This window comes from Hyperolius riggenbachi, chromosome 4, assembly GCF_040937935.1.
Source record: "Hyperolius riggenbachi isolate aHypRig1 chromosome 4, aHypRig1.pri, whole genome shotgun sequence".
NCBI classification, from domain to species: Eukaryota; Metazoa; Chordata; class Amphibia; order Anura; family Hyperoliidae; genus Hyperolius; species Hyperolius riggenbachi.
In genome coordinates, this window is record NC_090649.1 from 122,433,406 (window position 1) to 122,459,042 (window position 25,637).

Consider the following 25,637-nt stretch of genomic DNA (forward strand, 5'->3'; position numbering starts at 1 on the left):
TACATCGTCTTGTTTTCGACGGGATACATCAAGACTCAAGTAAATAAAAAGTTTGAAATCTTTTTTTTTTTCTGTGATAATTAATATGTGTAGATCGTGCAGATTTTGTGACCTCAAATATATTGATATTGAGAGATTTAGAGATGGTTATTTCTATGTTGTAATTTTACAACGGTGAGTTATAGTGGTAGCAAGATTTTGTCTGCACAGTAAACTTGAGAAGGTGATGGTTTTCTTTGAGGCGAGGATGAAAGTGTTTGCATGACTAATTGAATAATATGTCTGTGGTGATATATTGGGGTGCTTATGATGTAAGGATAACAGGAACATATTCTTTCATTTTTCTGCCTGTGTTCCATATAGGTCGGCTAGAAGGGAGCTGTGGCCATTGATTGCTTGGGGCAAGGAAGTGGGTATTGTCTTGACCATAGGAAATGCTTTGAGTTTCTGCTAATGGGATTATCTGCCTGGCTTTTTGAACTCAGGAGACGGCCCATTGTCTCAATACACAAAGCAAGCCTAGGCAGGAAAAGTCTAACACATGTCAACTTGTGGTGAAGAAACACTATTTCACTGTGAATTATTGGAGGAAGTCTTTTCATGTATGTGGGCTATAGTACATTTTTTGTGGATGTTAGATCTCTAGAAATCCAATTATGACTGAGGATGTAATTAAAACCTAGTTCCTCCCCTCCCCAAGGAAGTTGCAGCCTCCAGGCGTAGCTCAGAGTATAAAAAGCAGAGGCAGATACCTAGGGATCATCTGCTCTTGGAGTTAGCGCATAGCTAGAGTTGATCTCGACTTCTGGTCGAACAAGCGGCATGCTCCTGCCGACAACGTTGAGACCTTCAAGTTGGTAACGTTTTTTTTTAATCCCCATTTTTATTTTACGCAAATATCCGTGTGTGTTATCTTTGTAACTGTTATCTTGTAGCTATTTTTACTTTTTTTTTTGTAATCTTTGTATATATTCTGTTCTGCACTGTTCCATGTTTTTCTGGAATATTAAATTATTATTTAACCCCCTTGGCGGCATGAAAAATACCGCCAGGGGGGCAGCGCAGCAGTTTTTTTTTTTTTTTTTTAAATCATGTAGCGAGCCCAGGGCTCGCTACATGATAGCCGCTGCTCAGCGGCATCCCCCCGCCCGCTTCGATTGCCTTCGGCGATCTCCGATCAGGAAATCCCGTTCAAAGAACGGGATTTCCTGGAGGGCTTCCCCCGTCGCCATAGTGACGGGGCGGGGATGACGTCGGGACGTCATTGGGACTCCGGATCCAACCCTCGGCGCTGCCTGGCACTGATTGGCCAGGCAGCGCACGGGGTCTGGGGGGGGGCCGCGCGCCGCACCGGATAGCGGCGATCGGGCGCGCGGCGGCGGCGATCGGGGTGCTGGCGCAGCTAGCAAAGTGCTAGCTGCGTCCAGCAAAAAAAAAAATTATTTAAATCGGCCCAGCAGGGCCTGAGCGGCACCCTCCGGCGGCTTACCCCGTGTCACACACGGGGTTACCGCTAAGGAGGTTAATAAGCTTGACTTCTGCCGTACTAAACTAACACTCATAGCCTAGAAGAGACTGAAGTGTAACCGTGTATAAGTTTCATGCCTAATTGTACGCTTGAGCAACACTACCTTATGAAATTGTAATTGCATTGTGTGTGGGGGCGTTTGTCATACGTTGGCCTAAAGCGCGCAGCTGACCCAACGTACGAACAACGCCAGTGCGAGTAGCGACAGCAGAGTGGCTAACAGCATCGTTCGGAACGACTGTTAGTGGGTTTTTGCTTCACGACAGTGTAAGATTGCAACTGTGTGTGTGTGTGTGTGGGTGCGTGGCGTTCCCGTATCCGGCCTAAGCGCAAAGCTGACCCGAATATGAAAACGCGGAGTGCGCGCTGAGGACTCAACAGCAGAGTGGAAGTGTCTAGCGAACAGCTAGTGGTGGCAGTGAGAGGTGTTCTGAGGGGTCCCAGCCTTGTTTTAGCTCGAATAAGGCTGCTCCCCACTTGATCTGGTCAAACCCGCAGTCGGGAACCGTATACGCAGGCGTGCCGCGGGCCGGTTCCTGACATAATTGGCTGGCAGTGGTGGGATCGTTTAGTACATTAGTACGCAGTTTAGCTCGCTATTCTGAGTACTAAAGGCTGGAAGCTTGCTAGAAGCAACTAGCCTACAGAAGTCTACTCAATGCAGAATCTATATACTTTTTTTTTTTTTTTGTTCAAGGATACACACTTGGTATTTGCTTTCCCTTCCCCCCTTTTTTCTCTTTATTTTTTGCAACACGATGGCTCACAAAGCATCCAGCTATGCAAGGCAAAACAAAGAGATACTACTCAACCTGTGTGAGCACAAAGGCATCGAGACGGTGAGCGGCCAGACTAAGGAGCAGTTAGTTCGTGCACTCGAGGAGCATGATGAGGCAGAGCGAGCCCGTGCTTCAACGTCAGTGGATGCAGCTCACGACACGCCAGAGGAGGAATCGCTCCCGCCACAGAATGCGAGTGGAGACAATGTCCTGGATGATCCACCGAACACGGAGATGACATCTCTGGAAGCCGACCTACAGCTACTAGGTTCGGCTGAGCCCGAACTGCGCCTAAAGCTGATTCTGGAACATCGGCAAGCAGAAAGGGAAATACGACAAGCCCAGAGGGAACAAGCTACCCAGCGACACCAGGCCGAGAGGGAAAGAGCTGAACGGCAACACCAGCTGGAGCTGGCTAAACTTCAGCAGCAGAACCGGTCTGCTGGACCCGCAGAACGCGAAGGTGAGCGAGTCCACAGAATCCCCCTGGATAAGTTCCCCGCTATGGACAAGGACTCTGACATAGACACTTTCCTACAGGGGTTTGAAAGGACTTGTCGGCAGTATGGGGTGCCCCGTGAGCAGTGGGCACGATACCTCACACCAGGGCTGAGAGGCAAGGCCCTGGAGGCATTTGAGTCTCCCCCAGGAGGAAGAAACAGACTTTGAGGCAATTAAGAAAGCCATCATTGCGCGATACCACCTCACGCCAGAGGTTTATCGCAAACGTTTCAGGACAGTGCAGCGAGGTCCTAATGACAGTTACCCCGATCATGCGTGCAACCTGCGCACTGCCTTCCAGCAGTGGTTAAAAGGACTGGCGGTTGAAACTTTTGATGCCCTGCAGGAACTGATAATAAAAGACCAGTTCCTCCACACTTGTCCTGTTGAGGTCCGGCAGTTTGTACGGGACCGAGAGCCGAAGACCGTGGATGAGGCCGCGAAAGTTGCTGATGCCTACACGTCCAATCGAGCATCTGACTTTCGGAGGACTACGGCGCCCAGCTGGAAGGGAGAAAAGACTGCGAGACCTTCTCCTCTGAGCACCCAGCGAAGCCAAATCCCGCAGCCGCCTGGAGGTAGAACCGCCACCGTTGACACTCGGAGATGTTTTGCCTGTAACAAACCAGGTCACATCAGTGCTACGTGCCCAGAAAAGAAGAAGGAAGCCCCAAACTCTGGCGGGGCCCGGGATGTGTTGTGTGCCACCAGGAATGCAGGTAGCTATGCAAAGAATCTGCAACCTGTCACGGTTGGGGATACAGTTACCACCGGTCTAAGAGACACTGGAGCAGAGGTGACTCTAGTGCACCCCCAGCTTGTGAACCCTGAGGAGTACATTCCTGGCAAGACTATGGCTGTCAACCCGCCATACCCACCGCCTTGGTCCACCTGGATTGGGGGGCCGGCAGCGGAATGAAAGTGGGGGTAACGGATGCCATCCCCACGAACGTTTTGTTGGGTACTGACCTGGGACGGTTAGTGGCCCGGTATGAGCCTACTCCACACCCCATGGAGCCTGCATCCCCCGTAGAAGTTCAGGACTCTTGCAAGGTACTGTGTGATAATGCTGTGCAAGCGGGGAGTGCTGGTGAAGCCCCAGGGGCTACGGACTGTGTACTAGGAGCCAGCCCTAGTGAGTCTCCAGTGCCCAGGCCTGGAGGAGGACACATTGTTACCATGAATGCAGATAATGTTGATGTAATATGTGATGTGTTGCATAATGACATGTGTACAGTGAACGCTCCGTCAGCTGCAGTGGTGACCCAAAGTGCTCACCGGGCTGCAGCAGACGAATTGTCCACTGAAGGGACTGATGTCACTGGGTCGGGCTCTTCCACTTCAGAGCCTGGCTCTGAGGACCCAGAGGCCTCTCAGTTTGCCACCTCCCTGGTGCCGGTGGCCGACAGCGCTGAGTTCTCCGAGGCTGTGCGACTTGATAGCAGCCTGGAAGAACTCAGGGGTCTGGCGGACAGGGCACCGGTGGAGGGCAACAAAGTGAGGGTGTACTGGGAGCACGGCAGACTGTACAGAGAGGTTACTCCCTCTGAGCTGTCTGAAGTGGAGGAGGCAGACAGGCAGTTGGTTGTGCCCCACAGGTACAGGGAGCAGCTATTAAGAATAGCACATGAGGTGCCCCTGGCTGGTCACTTGGGGATCCGCAAGACCAAATCCCGGCTTGCACACAATTTTTATTGGCCCCACATGGGGACAGATATTGCCGATTTTTGCCGGTCTTGTGTCGCATGTCAGCGGGTCGGCAAAGCAGGTGACACAGACAAAGCCCCACTGAGGCCCTTGCCCATCATAGAGGAGCCCTTCCAAAGGGTTGCTGTGGACATAATTGGGCCTCGAGCAATACCCAGCAGCACAGGGAAACGTTTCATTCTTACGGTGGTCGATTATGCCACTCGCTACCCTGAAGCTGTAGCCCTGAGCTCCATACGGGCAGACAAGGTTGCGGACGCATTGGTGCGCATTTTCTCACGGGTCGGTTTTCCCCGTGAAATGCTCACCGATCACGGCCCGCAATTCATGTCGCGCCTAATGGAATGCCTCTGTAAACAAATGCAGGTAGAACACATCATGGCCAGCCCTTACCACCCCCAGACAAATGGGTTATGTGAGCGGTTCAATGGTACTCTGAAACAGATGCTAAGGGTGTTTGTTGAATCGCAAGGGAGAGACTGGGAGCGATACCTGCCCCACTTACTGTTTGCTTATCGTGAGGTGCCCCAGGCATCCACCGGGTTCTCGCCCTTTGAGCTCTTATATGGGAGGAGGGTACGCGGACCCCTCGATCTCATTCGAGAGGTCTGGGAGGGGCAGAATATGGGTCCCGGGGTCTCCATAGTGGAATACGTTCTAAAGTTCCGGGAAAAGATGGACACCCTGGTGGGGTTAGTGCGAGAGAATCTGACTCAAGCCCAGGCCACCCAGAAGCAGTGGTATGACCACGGGACTAGGGAGAGAGTTTGAGGTAGGTCGCAAGGTATGGGTCCTAAACCCGATGCGACAGAATAAGCTGCAGGCCGCTTGGGATGGGCCCTATACCATACATAGGAAGATTAGTGATGTGACCTATGTGGTCGCGCTGGATGACCGAGGTAAGCAGCTGAAGACATACCATGTAAATATGTTGAAGGAACATCATGCTAGAACCGCTTGCGCTCTCCCTGTCTGCAGTTTGCTACCGGACGGTGAAGCAGAGGCCCTGGTTGACATCCTGGCCTCCACCCAGGAAACTGGGGATACTGGCAGGTCCCTCTAACAGCTGAGGCACGGGAGAGGTCTGCCTTTATCACCCCCTCAGGTCTGTTTGAATTTAATGTAATGCCTTTTGGAATGAAAAACGCCCCGGCCACCTTCCAACGGGTTGTAAATGGTCTCCTGGAAGGTTTGGAACACTGCGCTGTCGCCTACCTGGATGACATCGCCGTGTTTAGCGCCAACTGGAACGACCACTTAGCGCAGCTGTCACAGGTTTTGGGGCGCATCACTGCAGCAGGACTAACAGTCAAGCCTAGCAAGTGTCAGATCGGCATGAAACAGGTACAGTACCTGGGACATGTGGTGGGGGGGAGAGCTTCGTCCAGATACGGGGAAGGTAGATGCCATTGTGTCCTGGCCCACCCCCCCAAATGAAGAAACAGATTCAGTCCTTCTTAGGAACGGCTGGGTACTATAGAAAGTTTGTCCCCAACTACAGTGCCCTCGCCAAGCCATTGACAGATCTCACCAAAAAGAAGCTGCCCAAGCAGATTCTCTGGACGCCGGAATGCGAACAGTCATTCACAGCTCTGAAGAGGGCCCTAGCCAGCCCTCCCGTGTTGCAAGCGCCAGACTTCAGCCGACGGTTTGTGGTCCAGACGGACGCCTCAGCCTTTGGCCTAGGTGCTGTGTTAAGCCAGGTAAACCAGACTGAGGAAGAACATCCGATTCTGTATTTAAGTCGGAAGCTGCTACCCCGGGAGGTAGCCTACGCCACCATAGAGAAAGAGTGCTTGGCAATTGTATGGGCCCTACAAAAGCTGCAGCACTACCTCTATGGTCGCGTATTCACGGTCGTCACCGACCACAACCCTCTTAGTTGGTTACATCGGGTTTCTGGTGACAATGGAAAATTGCTGAGATGGAGCTTGGTTCTCCAACAATATAGCTTCACTATTCAACATAGGAAGGGGAGCAATCATGGGAATGCGGATGGGCTGTCCCGTCAAGCAGAACCAACAGTGTAGGTGCTGGCAGGATGATCTGGGAAGATCGTCTGCCTTGCACCAAGTTAACGGTGGAGGTGTGGTGATATATTGGGGTGCTTATGATGTAAGGATAACAGGAACATATTCTTTAATTTTTCTGCCTGTGTTCCATATAGGTCGGCTAGAAGGGAGCTGTGGCCATTGATTGCTTGGGGCAAGGAAGTGGGTATTGTCTTGACCATAGGAAATGCTTTGAGTTTCTGCTAATGGGATTATCTGCCTGGCTTTTTGAACTCAGGAGACGGCCCATTGTCTCAATATACAAAGCAAGCCTAGGCAGGAAAAGTCTAACACATGTCAACTTGTGGTGAAGAAACACTATTTCACTGTGAATTATTGGAGGAAGTCTTTTCATGTATGTGGGCTATAGTACATTTTTTGTGGATGTTAGATCTCTAGAAATCCAATTATGACTGAGGATGTAATTAAAACCTAGTTCCTCCCCTCCCCAAGGAAGTTGCAGCCTCCAGGCGTAGCTCAGAGTATAAAAAGCAGAGGCAGATACCTAGGGATCATCTGCTCTTGGAGTTAGCGCATAGCTAGAGTTGATCTCGACTTCTGGTCGAACAAGCGGCATGCTCCTGCCGACAACGTTGAGACCTTCAAGTTGGTAACGTTTTTTTAATCCCCATTTTTATTTTACGCAAATATCCGTGTGTGTTATCTTTGTAACTGTTATCTTGTAGCTATTTTTACTTTTTTTTTTGTAATCTTTGTATATATTCTGTTCTGCACTGTTCCATGTTTTTCTGGAATATTAAATTATTATTTAATAAGCTTGACTTCTGCCGTACTAAACTAACACTCATAGCCTAGAAGAGACTGAAGTGTAACCGTGTATAAGTTTCATGCCTAATTGTACGCTTGAGCAACACTACCGTATGAAATTGTAATTGCATTGTGTGTGGGGGCGTTTGTCATACGTTGGCCTAAAGCGCGCAGCTGACCCAACGTACGAACAACGCCAGTGCGAGTAGCGACAGCAGAGTGGCTAACAGTATCGTTCGGAACGACTGTTAGTGGGTTTTTGCTTCACGACAGTGTAAGATTGCAACTGTGTGTGGGTGCGTGGCGTTCCCGTATCCGGCCTAAGCGCAAAGCTGACCCGAATATGAAAACGCGGAGTGCGCGCTGAGGACTCAACAGCAGAGTGGAAGTGTCTAGCGAACAGCTAGTGGTGGCAGTGAGAGGTGTTCTGAGGGGTCCCAGCCTTGTTTTAGCTCGAATAAGGCTGCTCCCCGCTTGATCTGGTCAAACCCGCAGTCAGGAACCGTATACGCAGGCGTGCCGCGGGCCGGTTCCTGACAATGTCTACCTGATAAGAGTTGTGGAGTGGAAAGTGTGAAGTTGAAACATGGACTTGATATCAAACCTGGCTGTTCCTGCCTGACAGGAAAGTCACTGGAACTTCCACAAATGCCTATATCCTGTAGCCAAATAACACAAAATATCCCTCTATGCTGAATCACATTAATAAAACTTAACGTTTATTGATTATATTCAAATTAGTCTGGCTGAAGATATCTAACTAAACTTGCAAGATATTGCTGGACCGACTCTGTCAGTGAACATTAGAGGGATGGCTTTACTGCCAGCTCTGGTCCTATTTGCGATAGGACCAGAGCTGGCAGTAAAGCCATCCCTCTAATATCCCTCTAGATATCTTCAGCCAGACTAATTTTAATATAATCAATAAACGTTAAGTTTTATTAATGTGATTCAGCATAGAGGGATATTTTGTGTTATTTGATTGAACTCAGGATCTGGTATATCCTGTAGCCCTCAGACCTGCCAATACATATGGTAATTAATGACATTTTTCATTGTTTGATGAGTCCACTGGAAACAGGCACCCAATTTGTACATCACAGGGTCCTGCTGGCAGACTTCCTAGCCTTTTTTGTGTCCTGTTGTATCAACTGTTATCACCTGTTCTTTAACAGCTAATTTAATTAGAGTTTTTGTATACCTGTGGTTAGGTGCTGGCAATTAGCTAATTTGTTTAACTTGGGTATGTCTCTACCTACTGTATAGAGCAGGGGTAGGGAACCTATGGCTCGGGAGCCAGATGTGGCTCTTTTGATGGCTACATCTGGCTCACATACAAATCAGTAGGGGTTGATTCACTAAGCTACAGTGCGCAAGCAGCGCAGCTTAGTGTGGCAGCGCAAGTAACATTTTCAAAGTAGGCACAATACTACTGTAACGTGTAAGTTACTCGTGCTTCCCCCAAAACTACCAGCTGTTCCAACTGTACCACCCTGGATCCCGTCAGGTCCAGTGACTTTGTAGGACGAGTTCCCCGCACTTTGATTGGCCTAATAGGCTGCCTGTTACTTGACAATCAGCCTATTGGACCAAAGTGCAGGGATCTCGCCCTACAAAGTGAATCAACCCCCAAGTCAGCCAGCTAATTGTACAAGCTATTAATCGGTATTTCTCCTGTCTGGCTCTAGGGGAAACTGCTGATGTTGCTGAAACCCAAGAGAAGCTGAAGACGTGTCTGACACTTCCGCTGCCCGGTGAATCAACTGTGTACACATCACCACAGCAACAGGGACGTGAGCCCTCTGCTGCACTGTCCCAGTGTGAAACCTATTGTATGGCTTTCACGGAAATACATTTTAAAATGTGTGGCATTTATAGCTCTCTCAGCCAAAAAGGTTCCTGACCCCTGCTATAGAGCCTTTAGAGTAAATTCATGGGCCAAAAGGCCATTACCCCATAGCTTCCTGGTCAGCATACTGTTAGGGCTGGTGCACACCGAGCGGCTTTTTCAGCGTTTCTGCAGCCGCTTCTGGCTGCGGATACGCTTGGTCAATGTATCTCAATGGGGTGGTTCACACCAGAGCGGGAGGCATTTTGCAGAAACGCATACTCCCGGGGTGAGGCATTTTTTTGAATTGTGGATGTGTTTCTGCCTCAATGTTAAGTATAGGAAAAACGCAAACCGCTCTGAAAAACGGCAGATCAGAGCGGTTTTGCAGGCGTTTTTGTTATAGAAGCTGTTCAGTAACAGCTTTACTGTAACAATACATGAAATCTACTACACCAAAAACATTTCCCAAAACCGCAAAATGCTAGCTGAAACGCTACAGAAAAAGAAAAAGCGTTTTAAAATCTGCTAGCATTTAGCGGGTTTTGGTGTGCACCAGGCCTTAAACTGTAATATTGCCCACTTGAGCCATAGAGAAACATGGACATTGCCTTGCACATTCAGTTGTAACTGACAGCAGCTGATATATAACTGACAGCAACTGGTATATTTCAGTCCTGACAATCTTGTTAGAACTGGAAGGGATCACTGTAAAGCTGACCACTAACTGTCCAATTTATAGTGAAAAATCGTTCGAGCAATCAGAAATTCTGATCGGAAGTGAAATCTTATAATGCATCGTTCACTACACCATCAATGAACCAATCTTTGCTTCCTATCTATCACAACCAACAAGAAAATCCAATTTTTGGTTCGACGAAAATTCATTCTGACATTTTTTTTCACTCGTTCATAGGCCTCAATTCACTAAGCTTAACTCCTGTCTTTAATAACTCTTCTGAGCTGTTATACAGTCATCACCATGGTGATATAATTGTGATAACTGTAAAACAGCTCAGAAGAGTTATTAAAGACAGGAGTTAAGCTTAGTGAATTGAGGCCATTGTGTCCACCAATGGAGATATTTACAACCAATCCGATCAGAATTTCTGATCGCTCGAACGATTTTTCGCTAGAAATTGGACCATTAGTGGCCACCTTAAGAAGAAAATGGTGAGCTTCTGAGAGGAAAGGTAAGGATGTAATATTCATTTGCAGCCACGTCATGTGTTTATTTTAAATTATTTTACTCAGTACAGGTTCCTGTTAAATACACCGATAGCAGAAACATAAATAACGACAGGGCAGTGCAGGCGATATTGCACTTGGAATTTACCGCCCTGACATGCCCCCTTTCTGCTTCTTAAATACTAGTTTCGGAAAATTGACAGCACAATTACAGCACGCACGATATTGACATGCGATGTCGTTCATGAATACTAACTTCCGCTACATGCTTGCACTAAATTACTGAACGCTCGATAAAGCATTCGGTAAGTGTTCGGTAACACTTGATGAATCAAGGCCATAGTCTGGATCCAGTGGTGTTTTTTTTTTGTTTGTTTTTTATGATGCTCATTTTTTTTGTATTAAATTGATAAAAATTACTTGTTTTCTTTATTATACTATTGTTATTGTGTATATACATAAACTTATGTAGGTCTTTATAAACTGTAAAGTAAAAAAAAAATTAATTGTTCCTTACATGTGTTCAGAGTGTCAGTGATACTATTGAAATTCTGCTACTCTACAAGCCCAGTGTTGCAATTTTACAACATCCTCCCAAAAAGTTACTAAAATGTCAAAATAAAAAAAAAAAACACTGATTTAGGTATCACAAGTCTCCTATAACATGTGAAAGGTTGAAGAAAATAATTTTTTTTTCTTTCTATATTTGGGTCTCTGGGGGTTAAGCTGATTATGTTGGATAATGACACTCTGTTTTTTCCTTGTGGGCCAGAGTTCAAAACTGGACAAAGTTCTGTAGTAAAAATTCATGAGATTACGATTACCGGAAGCATTGGTTTTAAAGAGCACAGATGATTTGTGCAGAAATATGTGGTTTTTTTTTTTGGGGGGGGGGGGGGGGGTTAAGTTGGGAAAGATTGTTTTTGCTTATCCCTATCATCTGAGGAACACCACATAATGTTTCAGAAATCTTGACAAAACAGACACTTCTAAGGAAAGACATCAAATGGAAACTGTATTAATGAATTGCACACTTCTTATGCCTTTATCACTAGCAGATGCCATGAAGTCAAACAATATCAGTAGTCCTAGGATGAGGTACACGGATTTTGTTTTTAAACCTCTGTGGACTAGATTTGTACTCCGCGCTTGGCTCAGCTACAGACCTGCACGGTACCTACTCCTACCTATTGCCTGATGAAGCGGGGTCACACAAGTCCACCACTGCCTCCACAAATTTTAAACTTTTTTTAGACCTTTTTATTCTTATGGCGCCTCTGTATCCCTGTTACATAGATTTGTACTCCGTATAGCCCAGCTAAACCCAAAGTGCTATGACTTAAATTGTAATGGCAATCCGATTAATAATTGGATACACTCAGTGTAAACAAGCAAAGTGGACAGAATTCCTTTTCCCATGTGCACAAAGTGCTTAGAACTGAAGCTCCAGTTTCAACAACCTGTGCATGGATTCAGTTAGTGGGTGGTGCAATCAGATGTTGCCATGTGACACTGAAACCAGGTAGAACTATGGAAGAGTACAATTCCCAGAACTGCTGAAGTGATAACCTTTGTAGCAAATGGCAGTGACATGGCTGTGCACAAATCCTGTGTTTCCTCCCTGTTATGTATCCATGTAAAGGTTCAGATTTGTAGTTCACCGGAAGATTGAATTCTGACTGTGTTCGAGAGGAAGAGGGCCAAGTGATGGAGTCTGGAACTGCTTGAGAAGGTGTAGAGCAGGGGTGCCAACCAGTAGATCGCAAAGGACTTCTGGTTAGATCCCATACCACCTGCCTGAATGACGTATGCGGTCTGCTCTATCTCACGGATGAGCTTAGTGCGATATGCTGTACTGAAGTTTTGCACAGCAGTGTAGATAGAGGATTATGTTGTTGCAAGTTGGGGAGCCATACATATAGAAGCATTATGTGCTGCTGCTGATTACAATTTTGCCAGACACTGAGCATGATCTTGTAAGCATGATATTGTGACTATTTGGCATATTGAAAAGGACTGATATGAATTTAATTGACTGGCCGCTTGTAATCACTTATGGAATTCCGCTGTGTATGTGGATGGACTGCCAATGTGCTGCAGTTGTAGCTTGCATCTGTAGGTACATACTACTTGTTAGATATATATATATATATATATATATATATATTTTTGTATTTTTTCGAAGTAGCTTGCAAACTGAAAAAGTGAGGGCACCTCTGCTGTAGAGTATCAGGTGAGCACAACTAGAACACTGATTTCTAAATTATAAAATGCAGTGGAAATAGTAATATAATTTAAATTAGATAATATGTTTGCTTTCAGAATTCACAATTTTATTTATTTTTTTGGGTATACCTGGGCTCTGAATTGTAAGAACCAGATCATGTGAGAAGGCTGCTTCAATAGCCGTATGCTAGAAGAGTGGAGGGTTTAGCTATAAACTGATTAGCCACCACAAATCTTATATCAAGCCCACCAAAGTTACTTTCTGTTCAGGTATACTTTTCTGCAGTCCAGATAGACTCGGTGAAGTAGGACTAGGAAAGGACATACCGTATATACTCTCATATAAGCGGACTCGCATATAAGCAGAGGTACCCACTTTTCTCTCAGAAACCAAGAAAAAGTGACTTGGGTAGAAGCCCACTCCCCAGTATATCGCACTCCACAGTAGCCAGAAGTGCCTCCAGTACAAGTCGGCCCCCCTCCCCATAGCCAGATATACCACTAAGATGATACAGCTGTTTCTCAAGATGCCAATAGATGGCATCATAGAAATAAGACACAGCGATTGACACACAGGAAGAATCGCAGATCACTGCACCACTGACACATTGCTTGCCTACTCCGCTCCATAAGCCAGGGAACACTGGTAGTCTTGAGCAGTGCACTCTGCACACCACCAGGGCATGAACACGGCAGGGAACCAGCTGGCAAGAACAGGATCAGTAGTTCACAATCCTTATGCTCTGCCAGTAACAAAACCTGCTCCACCATCCATTCTGCTCCACTAACTCGCATATAAGCCGAGGGGGTAACTTTTCAGCAATTTTTTTTTTTTTTGTGCTGAAAAATTTAGGCTTGTATGAGAGTATATAAGGTACTCGTCCTGATTACTAAGCCTCAGTGGCACGTTCCACTGTCTGGAGATCATGATCGCTTGTATACACTGTGATTGCAATGGACAGGAGCCATGGCAACATGCAGAGCTGCTTACCTTCTAATTTTGACCTAACTGACTTTTATAACCTCAGATTTAAAAAAAATAAATAAATAGCAATTACAATAAAATTAACATACCTTTCACTTGTATAAGTGTACCACTTTATCAAATTGCCTTAAAATTGTACCACACCGATGTCCATTAATCTTTTGCTTGTATCATTCATGAAAAAGAGGTTAAGCATCCTTATGTGTTGCTGGAGAGCTCACTGTGATCTTTTGAAAGTATCAGCAGAATTACCTAAACTGCAGTATAGTAAAGCAATCACAAGATGTCACTATCTGTAGAATGATGTGAAGAGCTCTATGGTATTGTGACTTCCTGTATTCATTGTGTTTCCTATCTATTCTAAGTAAGTTGCATTATCTGAAGGTGGTGTATGATTTTATCTCTGCATCTTTTTATCTTCGTTATACTGGATGCCTATCTGTGTGTACCGACCACTCTGCTCCATCATAATCAATGGTGTGTGACGGTCACACCAGTTACAAAGGACAGCAGAGGGTGAGACTGGGTTTTATTTCCCTGTATATTAAGTTTGGCTAGTTATGACTGCACTGACATGAGGTCTGTGTCAGACTGCAGTGGTATTTACTCCAGGACATCCAAGTTTCACTGTGTGCATTAGCTCTGGCAGTCAGCATCTTTGTTTACATTCCAAAACACTTTTGTATACCTCTGGCTGCTTCTAGGGGCTGATTGATCCATCAGCACTGCCTAAAGGGCACTTCTCCTGTGTGTCTCCATAGAGCCTGTAAGTGATACATTTAAAAGTTTGTTTTACTTTTTTTAGTTTCAAAGAATTTTTTATATATTTAAAAAAAAAAAAAAAAAAGCTAAAGTAGTCATGACATGTGTATTACAAAACTTACAATAGTAAACTTGGTTTACTGATGAGAAAATGACATAATTGACGTAAATAGTAAATAGGGCAATATAGCTTTACAATAAGGTACTGCATGTTTATTCTACCCGTGAGTCAAGTCAGTCATTAAAAAAACACAACTCAGATGTATAGCTGTATGAATGTAAATATAATGCCTTCAGTAGAATACAGTATATTATCAGCAATAGAAGGAAAGGGAAAAGAGAACACAGAGATAGGGGCTCGATAAGATACGTGTGTGTGTGTGTGTGTGTGTGTGTGTGTGTGTGTGTGTGTGTGTGTACATAGATAGATAGATAGATAGATAGATAGATAGATAGATAGATAGATAGATAGATAGATACTTATCTGTTAGCCGGGCGCAGGTGGCGCTGTTGATGTTAATTCCAATCATAATTACTTCACGTCAACCTGTGAATGTAAACCGCCGGATGCGCCCGGCTTAAACAGATCAAGCCGCCGGCTTGCTCCGTGAGTGTCTCGCTCTCCTCCCCCTCTTGCCACCCCCACGGCCAGGCCACGCCCGCCCCACACGGCAAACAAGGGAGGATAACATGGGATACCCAGGGGGCCATAACACAAGTACACAGAGGGATTCACCTAAAATCCAATACACGCGCACACACACAGTGGAGGAAATAATTATTTGACCCCTCACTGATTTTGTAAGTTTGTCCAATGACAAAGAAATGAAAAAGTCTCAGAACAGTATCATTTCAATGGTAGGTTTATTTTAACAGTGGCAGATAGCACATCAAAAGGAAAATCGAAAAAATAACCTTAAATAAAAGATAGCAACTGATTTGCATGTCATTGATTGAAATAAGTTTTTGAATCCCTACCAACCATTAAGAGTTCTGGCTCCCACAGAGTGGTTAGACACTTCTACTCAATTAGTCACCCTCATTAAGGGCACCTGTCTTAACTAGTCACCTGTATAAAAGACACCTGTCCACAGAATCAATCAATCGAGCAGACTCCAAACTCTCCAACATGGGAAAGACCAAAGAGCTGTCCAAGGATGTCAGAGACAAAGTTTTATTTTTTATTATATTTATCAAAAAAGACATGAATTTTGTCAAAGTTTTTTTGTTTTGTTTTTTTACTTTCTGTGCTGACATTTTTCAAATAAAGTAACATTTCTGTATACATTTTTGTCCAAATTTATTCTGCTACATGTCTTTGATAAAATAAAAAAATCCATTCAGTGTATATTTATTGGTTTGGGTAAAAGTTATAGCGTTTACAAACTATCGTGCCAAAAGTGAATTGAAGAATCTCTGACTTTTCTGACCACCTGTCATGTTTCATGAGGTGCTAAAATTCCAGGATAGTATAAATACCCCCAAAATGACCCCATTTTGGAAAGAAGACAAAAGTATTCACTGAGAGGCATGGTGAGTTCAGAGAAGATTTTATTTTTTGTTACAAGCGGAAAATGACACTTTGTGAAAAAAAAAAATAAAAAAAAAAAAAAAAAATTTCCATTTCTGCTAACTTGCGACAAAAAAAAAAAAAAAATGAAATCTGCCATGGACTCACTATGCTCCTCTCTGAATACCTTGAGGTGTCTACTTTCCAAAATGGGGTCATTTGTGGGGTGTGTTTACTGTCCTGGCATTTTGGGGGGTGCCTAATTGTATGCACCCCTGTAAAGCCTTAAGGTGCTAATTGGACTTTGGGCCCCTTAGCGCAGTTAGGCTGCAAAAAAGTGCCACACATGTGGTATTGCCGTACTCAGGAGAAGTAGTATAATGTGTATTTTTACACATACCCATGCTGGGTGGGAGAAATATCTCTGTAAATGACAAGTTTTTGATATATTTTTTTTTTTTTTACACACAATTGTCCATTTACAGAGAGATTTCTCCCACTCACCATGGGTATGTGTAAAAATACACCCCAAAACACATACTACTTCTCCTTAGTACGGCGATACCACGTGTGGCACTTTTTTGCACCCTAACTGCGCTAAGGGGCCCAAAGTCCAATGAGTACCTTTAGGATTTCACAGGTCATTTTGTGACATTTGGGTTCAAGACTACTACTCACGGTTTAGGGCCCCTAAAATGCCAGGGCAGTATAGGAACCCCACAAATGACCCCATTTTAGAAAGAAGACACCCCAAGGTATTTTGTTAGGAGTATGGTGAGTTCATAGAAGAATTTATTTTTTTGTCACAAGTTAGTGAAAAATGACACTTTGTGAAAAAAACAATAAAAATCAATTTCCGCTAACTTTTGACAAAAAATAAAATCTTCTATGAACTAGTCATACACATAACAGAATACATTGGGGTGTCTTTTCTAACATGGGGTCACTTGTGGGGTTCCTATACTGCCCTGGCATTTTACGGGCCCAAAACCGTGAGTAGTCTGGAAACCAAATGTCTCAAAATGACTGTTCAGGGGTATAAGCATCTGCAAATTTTGATGACAGGTGGTCTATGAGGGGGCGAATTTTGTGGAACCGGTCATAAGCAGGGTGGCCTTTTAGATGACAGGTTGTATTGGGCCTGATATGATGGATAGGAGTGCTAGGGGGGTGACAGGAGGTGATTGATGGGTGTCTCTGGGTGGTTAGAGGGGAAAATGGATGCAATCCATGCACTGGGAGGTGATCAGAAGGGGGTCTGAGGGTTTGGCCGAGTGATCAGGAGCCCACACGGGGCAAATTAGGGCCTGATCTGATGGTTAGGGGGTGACAGGTGGTGATAGGAGGTGATTGATGGGTGTCTCAAGGTGTGATTAGAGGGGGGAATAGATGCAAGCAATGCACTGGCGAGGTGATCAGGGCTGGGGTCTGAGGGCGTTCTGAGGGTGTGGGCAGGTGATTGGGTGCCCTAGGGGCAGATAGGGGTCTAATCTGATGGGTAGCAGTGACAGGGGGTGATTGATGGGTAATTTGTGGGTGTTAAGAGGAGAGAACAGATGTAAACAATGCACTTGGGAGGTGATCTGACGGCGGGTCTGCAGGCGATCTGATGGTGTGGGTGATCAGATTTCCCGCAAGGGGCAGGTTAGGGTCTGATTGATGGGTGGCAGTGACAGGGGGTGATGGGTGATTGACAGGTGATCAGTGGGTTATTACAGGGGGGATAGATGCATACAGTACACAGGGGGGGGGGGGTGATCAGGAGCCCCAGGGGGCAGTTTAGGGAATAAAAAAAAAATAGCGTTGACAGATAGTGACAGGGAGTGATTGATGGGTGATTAGGGGGGTGATTGGGTGCAAACAGTGGTCTGGGGGGTGGGCAGGGGGGGTCTGAGGGGTGCTGTGGGCGATCAGGGGGCAGGGGGGGGGAGATCAGTGTGCTTGGGTGCAGACTAGGGTGGCTGCAGCCTGCCCTGGTGGTCCCTCGGACACTAGGACCACCAGGGCAGGAGGCAGCCTGTATAATAGGCTTTGTATACATTACAAAGCCTATTATACACTTTGTCAGCGGCGATCGGACAGCCCGCCGGCGCTTCCGAACGAATGACGCTATCGCCGCATAACCACGTCGCCGATGGGCGTATTGTGGTCATTTGGGCCCAGCCCTTGCCACCGCCCATCGGCTGGGGGTGGTCCTCAAGTGGTTAAGTAAATAGTTTTGGTGTCAGTGGTGATTATGCAATTTGTTGGTTGTCTCTTATATTGATATATTGTTATTATTGTGTTTTATGCAGCGCTGGAATCTTCAGTGGTGCTGCTCAATAGAGCGTAAACAGTATGCAGTGTTACAAAAACAAGATGAAATACATATAATAATAGAATTAAAGAGGAACCTACCAACATATAGTAGAATGCAGTAAATTATGCTGGTTACCCATATCCTGGTTTCAGCATCAGAAAAATCTGCTATATACAGTGGGATGCGAAAGTTTGGGCAACCTTGTTAATCGTCATGATTTTCCTGTATAAATCGTTGGTTATGATAAAAAAAAAAAGTAAGTTAAATGTCATATAGGGGAGACACAGTGACATTTGAGAAGTGAAATGAAGTTTATTGGATTTACAGAAAGTGTGCAAAAATTGTTTAAACAAAATTAGCCAGCTGCATAGATTTGGGCACAACAAAAAAGAAAGGAAATTAAATCAATATGTAGTAGATCCATCCTTCCTTCCTTCCTTTTGCAGAAATTACAGCCTCTAAACGCTTCCTATAGGTTCCAATGAGATTCTAGATTTTTCTTGAAGTATTTTGGCCCATTCCTCTTTACAAAACATCTCTAGTTCATTCAGGTTTGATGGCTTCCAAGCATGGACAGCTCTCTTTAACTTACACCACAGATTTTCAATTATATGCAGGTTTGGGGACTGAGATGGCCATTCCAGAACGTTGTACTTGTTCCTCTGCATGAATGCCTTAGTGGGTTTTGAGCAGTGTTGAGGGTCGTTGTCTTGTTGAAAGATCCAGCCCAGGCGCAGCTTCAGCTTTGTCACCGATTCCTGGACATTGGTCTCCAGAAGCTGCCGATACTGAGTGGAATTCATGCGTCCCTCAACTTTGACAACATTCCCAGTCCCTGCACTGGCCACACAGTCCCACAGCATGATGGAACCACCACCATATATTACTGTAGGTAGCCGGTGTTTTTCATGGAATGCTGTTGTTTCCTCCATGCATAAAGCCCCTTGTTATGCCCAAATAAATCAATTTTAGTTTCATCAGTCCACAGCACCTTATTCCAAAATGAAGCGGGCTTGTACAAATGTGTTTTAGCATACCTCAAGCGGCTCTGATTGTGCCGTGAGCGAAGAAAAGGCTTCCTCTGCATCACTCTCACATACAGCGTCTCTTTGTGTAAAGTGCGCCGAATGGTTGAACGATGCACAGTGACTCCATCTGCAGCAAGATGAAGTTGTAGGTCTTTGGTGCAGGTCTGTGGGTTGACTCTGACTGTTCTCATCATTCCTTGCTTCTGTTTATCCGAGATTTTTCTTGGTCTGCCACTTCGAGCCTTAACTTGAACTGAGCCTGTGGTCTTCCATTTCCTCAAAATATGTTACTAACTGTGGAAACGGACAGCTGAAATCTGAGACAGCTTTCTGTATCCTTCCTCTAAAGTAAACCATGAGGGTGAACAATCTTTGTCTTCAGGTCATTTGAGAGTTGTTTTGAGACCCCCATGTTGCTACTCTTCATAGAAAATTAAGAGGAAAACTTACAATTGACCCCCTTAAATACTATCTCATAATTGGATTCACCTGTGTATGTAGGTCAGGGGTCACTGGGCTTACCAAGCCAATTTGAGTTCCAATAATTAGTTCTAAAGGTTTTTGAATCAATAAAATGACAACCGTGTCCAAATGTATGCACCTGCCTAATTTTAGTCAAACAATTATTGCACACTTTTTCTGTAAATCCATTAAACTTTCGCATCCCACTGTATTGGTATGTAGCCTCGGCCTCCCAGTGAGGTGTAGCCTATGCTGTTTATTGTGCTTATTCTCCTTCTAGAGCATTTTAGGAGACCAGAGATCCTTTCTACTGAGTTTAGAACTCTCAGTAAACAAACATTCCACAGAGATCACCTGCCAGTACTAAAAATGTTGCCCTCTGTGATAAATTTCAGAAAGTACATCAGAGAGAGGACAGATTTGACAATGGGTAAACAGTGACTAAACTGTTTATGAATAAATACAGTATTGCAGAAAACTATTTTATACATTGCATTACTTTGACTACCATTCCTCTTTAAAGAGGACCTGTAACTTTAAAAAACGTCCCCTGAGGGTACTTACCCTGAGATGGGAAAACCTCTGGATCCCATAGAGGATTCCCCGTCCTCCTCCATCCTCGAACAGTGGCCATGTAAATATTTACCGACCCGGCTCCAGCGCAGGTGCAGTAGCGTCTCTCCGCTCCGGGACAGGCGGAGATAGACAATCCCGATGAGATCCACTCTACTGCGCAGTAGAGCACACCAGATTGGGATCAGCTATTTCTGCCTGAACCCGAGCGGAGAGCTGCTACTGCGCCTGCACTGGAGCTGGGGAAGGTAAATATTGCAGTCAGGCACTACTGCACCACAGCTGACTTTCCTTGTCAGCTGTGGTATTGGGTGCCCAGCGCTGCCACCGTAGGATGGAGGGGGAAGTCTTGATGGGGGAAGCCTTGATTGGATCCAGAAGCCTCCCCCTCCCGAGGTAAGTACCCCCAGGGGACCTTTTTTGAAGTTAGTCTCTTTTTAAATCTGTTATTGTCTTGTACATAAAAGTGTAACTTACGTTGGGCTGCACGGTGGCGTAGTGGTTAGCGCTCTCACCTTGCAGCGCTGGGTCCCGGTTCGAATCCCAGCCATGTCAACATCTGCAAAGAGTTTGTATGTTCTTCCCGTGTCTGTGTGGGTTTCCTCCGGCACTCCGGTTTCCTCCTACATCCCAAAACCATACATATAAGTTAATTGGCTTCCCTCTAAATTGGTCCTAGACTACAATATACATGCACTACACAATACATACATAGACATATGACTACGGTAGGGACTAGATTGTGAGCTCCTTTGAGAGACAGTTAATAACCAGACTATATATACTCTGTACAGCGCTGCGGAAGATGTCGGCGCTATACAAATACATAATAATAATGATAGTATTTTCAGCAAAAAAAGAGTTATGTTGGTGCTGTATAAATCCAATCTGAACAAAGATCTTTGTATGCATAAATGAAGTGTCTGTGTCCAGTATGAGACCCGTGTTTTGCCTTTATGACCCTTTGGCAGTTTTGAGGTTAACCTTGTTCTAGCATTGCCACATAAAGGGAAGCCTGTACTTTAGCAATGAGGTTAGAAAGCTTTGTTTACATTGCCAGATATGTGTTGTCCACTGTATGTGATCTTTTTGCTGCTGTGTCACTGAGGAAAGAAAAACCACATGTGCCTCAAGGCTGTTTATTTTTTTTATTCTGTGCATTGATTTGTTACACAATGGCAAATGAGCAATAAACACTGCTTGAAGGGAGCTATTGTTTAATTAAGAAGCTTGCTTAACTACTTCCTTTGCTCAGTTCTTTACTTCTAATCCATGTAATCTTCTGCTTCTGTACACAGCACTTCCAGACCATGATCAAATCAAAGCTGAATGTGTTGACCCTTCGGAAGGAACCTCTCCCGGCTGTCATATTCCATGAGCCAGAAGCTATTGAACTCTGCTCTGCAACTCCACTCCTGAAGCCACGGCCGCAGGCAGGATGCAAGGTAACTCTGACACTAGACATGGCAGGGCAGTGCTGCTGCCCAGAGGAAGGCAGTTTGCCTTGTGGTGTGCTAGTTATCACGAGGGTGGCAACAGACTTACAAACCTGCTCCACTGGCTTATCCAATGAGTTGTCCAGCAGACATCTGCTGTTGCCATTGACGTTACATCATTGCCTATCTAGAATCCGAATCAAAAATTTTTTTTTAAAGGTAGCTTGTAAGGATAGCTGTTGTCTTTCACAAATTGCATTCCAAATTGCATTCTCTCACTACCAAACTCTAGAGACTTTTTTTTTTTTTCCCCTTGTTAGTTCTGTGAATAGACCCATCTCTGCCAGGACTTAGGGCTGGTTCACACGGGCGTCTGCTGAGCTTTTGCTTGGCATTGCGTTCAAACGCCAGCGTTTAAAAGCCAGCTTTTGAAAGCTTTTGAAAAGCGTTCAAGGCTAGCAGTTCTGGTCTCTGCTATTGTTTCCTCGCGTTTACTGCCTCTGAAAGCAGCATGTTGCTTTTGAGACTAGACGCAACGCTGGGATCTACTGCCAGGCTTTCATGAAAGCCTGCAAAAGCCAGCTCTAAACGCTCCCATTCACTTGCATGGGATGGCAGTAGATCCCAAAAAACGCTGCGTCTGAAACGCTGCGTTAAACGCCACAAAAACCCCCGTCTGAACCAGCCCTAACTGCACTCTCAGGGCTAGTTCACACTGGGCGCTTTGGTAGAGTTTTGCTGATTGCCTGCTATTTTTTTCCCTGCACAGGAAAGCGATTTAGGAGTGATTGCGTTTTTTGTGATTCTATAACATTGAAATGCAATTACTCCAAAAATGCTGCAAGTACCATCAGCAAATCACTAATCACTGGCAGTTACTACAGTGTGAACACTACCATTGACTTGCATTAGCAGCAGCATTTTGCCAATCACCAGTGATCAGCAAATTGCTGAAAAATCGCCCAGTGTGAACTAGGCCTCAGGAGTTTGGCAGGAGCAGTGCTCAAGCTTGCTGGTGTTGACCATGTAGGCATCCTTACTGGTTAGCTTTATAGATGATCCAATGCAACCTTTTTTTTTGGGGGGGGGGGGGGGTTGCTTTTGGGGGAGATTGGTGGGTTTTGATGTGCAGCTTTGTATGTACCTCTCACGGTCTCCTCATTCCAACACTGTCATTCTTATCAAAATCTGCCGGCACGGTAAGCTTAGAGAGCCTGAGTGCTTCCAAAGGCAGTGCGCTCTGTACTACGCATGCGTGAACGCATATGCGCAGTAGGTAGCCTCCAGTGGCAACAGATTTGAACCGGGGGGGGGGTGACAGCACTGAAATGAGGGGACTGTGAGAGGAATGGGAAGGCTTGATGAGATCCAAACCCTTCCCTCTCCATAGGTAAGTTTGACTTTTTATATTACTCTCAATTCACATTTGCTTTAATATGTATGCATGTATGTATGTTTATGAAGTGTATGTGTGTAAAGGTTAAAGGAAACCAGAGACTATTTACATTAAAAGGGTTTTTTAATACATACTTGGGGCTTCATCCAGCCCCATGCGCACGGATCGCTCCCACGCTGCCGTTCTCAGCCTTCTTTATCGCCGGTACCAGGTCTCATAACTTCACCCAGTCTGCACAAGAGAAGTGCGCTCTCTACGTATCTCTCCGGCGGGTGCACTTCTCTTGTGCAGACTGGCCTCGGCTGGCAGTTACGGGTTCCGGAGGTGGAGAAGGCTGCAGACAGCAGCATGGGAGAGATCCGTGCGCATGAGGCTGGGGAAGCCCCAGGTATGTATAAAAGGTTATTGTAAATAGTCTCTGGTACACTTTAAAATTTCCCTGACTAGCACCGAGATTCCTGATGGCTGTTGCTTTCTTATTTTCTTCGGGGTTCTCTTGGGGAAAGGGAACATGAAGTGAGCATATTATAGGTTATGGAAGCAGCCATACCACACAATCAGAATCATTGCTTGCCTAGCTGTTGTGATCATCTGCCTGTAATACATTGCATACCTTTCTAAAGCTAAGCTGAGCAGTGATCATTAGTGATTCTCCAACTTCTGTATCCCGATGTGATCCGGAAGATAATTGCAGCATTCACCTGCAAATCGCAGGTAATGCTGCTTAACCGCAATGTATTTTATGTGGAATGGGTTTTTTTTGTTTTGTTTTTTTGGCACAGCACTGCTACCTCCAGTAATGGTATTAATTAAATGTTAGTTTTAATTTTTAAATTGTCATCTGCTTTTTTTAAGCATCAACTTTTTATTATTAAAATATTTAACTTTTTTTTGTTTTTTTTCAACCACTGATTCTTAACGAAACTACATTTCTTACTAAGCTCAGAACGTCCTCTCTGCTCTCAGGCCTAGTGCACACCAGAGCGGTTCTGCTGCCGTTTGCGATCCGCTTGCGGGTGCGGATCCGCTAGGGTAATGTATTTCAATGGGCTGGTGCACACCAGAGCGGGAGGCGTTTTGCAGAAACGCATACTCCCGGGCTGCTGCAGATTTTGGATTGCGGATGCGTTTCTGCCTCAATGTTAAGTATAGGAAAACCGCAAACCGCTCTGAAAAACGGCACTTCAGAGCGGTTTGCCAGGCGTTTTTTGTTACAGTAGCTGTTCAGTAACAGCTTTACTGTAACAATACATGAAATCTACTATACCAAAACCGCTACACAAAACCGCAAAACGCTAGCTGAAACGCTGCAGAAAAATAAGAAAAAGCGTTTCAAAATCTGCTAGCATTTTGCGGATCTGCTAGCGGTTTTTGGTGTGCACTAGGCCTAAAAGATTAGCCACGGCATGATAACTTTTAGGGGGAAAACCTCTTGATTTCAATTTATTGAAATCTGAAATCCTTCTACTTGATGCACCTCACTAGAAGCAGTGAAAGGGTTAAGCATTGGGTTACACAGGGCAGAGAGCTGCAGGCGCACAACTTGCACACGGCTATGATTTCACAGCTGCTGATAAGAGCTAACTGACACTATGATCTAGCTAAACCATCACAGAGCAGAGTCCAGTGAATTTATCTAGCCACTCTGTGGGAAAAAAAACAATTTCATTGTGTGATGTGCTAGAGTTTGGGTCCGCTTTAAGTTATTTCTGATAGGCCTGGAACCCACTGAAATCCGCAAACGCAAAACGCAACCACTAGCGTTTTGTCTGAGCGGTTTGCAAGCGGATTCATGCGCGTTTTCGGTCGCGTTTTGCAACAGTGTATTTTTTTGCTCAGCGGTTGTGTAGCATTTTGCGTTTCGTGTTTTTATCCTGATTGGTCCTGTGAATTATTTTTAATTTTGTTAGTGTGCTGAACCGCAAAACGCTAGCAAAACCGCTCAGTTTAGGTTTTGCTGAGCGTTTCTGCTAGCGTTTCAATACTTTACATTGAAGCGCTAACGTTCCCAAAATGCTGCAGGTCCTGCGTTTGCGTTTCTGGGAAACGCAAACGCTCCTGTGGAAGTTGCCCCATCCATTAACATCAGCTGAGCGTTTTGGCAAAACGCTAGCGTATCACAGCGCTGCCAAAATGCTAAAAAAAAACGCTCTTGTGGGTTCCAGCCCATAGTGTGTGTTTTTAAAGCTATATACTCGTATACACATGCTAGATTTTCACCTGCCAGAAACCTCTTTGGTTTAGGCGCGTGTGCGCTCTCACATGCACAGGTGTCTCCTCGATGTCATTGACGACATTGAGTAGACATGTTGTGCATGTCTCCTCCATGTCATGTTGGATCACTATTGACTGACCTCTGTTCTGTTGCAGTCCCTGCAGTGCACCCCCTTGTTTTCCCCTCTTCATAGAGCAGAACAGGCTGACAAAAAGTGTCTGAAGATTGATCTTTTAGGGTGAAGCTTATTGAAAATGTGTATGTAGCTTTAGCATAAGTTTAACGCAATTAAACACATTTGTGTGATTATAAAGGCTTTTGTAGTATATATTGCTGCAAAATTCCATTAAAAAAGTCAGTTCCAGATTTGGACTGCAGAAACTTGCATGTCAAAT

The 25,637-nt window shown here is 45.1% G+C and overlaps 1 protein-coding gene across 1 annotated transcript in view; it reads left to right on the plus strand.

Annotated features, from left to right (window-relative positions):
- The window catches only part of PID1 (phosphotyrosine interaction domain containing 1), a 113,327-nt gene that overhangs the window by 55,000 nt on the left and 32,690 nt on the right, over nucleotides 1-25,637 (plus strand). Inside the window, exon 2 of the mRNA XM_068280506.1 lies at nucleotides 21,494-21,640. Within this exon, the coding sequence (XP_068136607.1) occupies nucleotides 21,494-21,640 (147 nt within the window). The remainder of the gene's footprint in view (nucleotides 1-21,493; nucleotides 21,641-25,637) is intronic.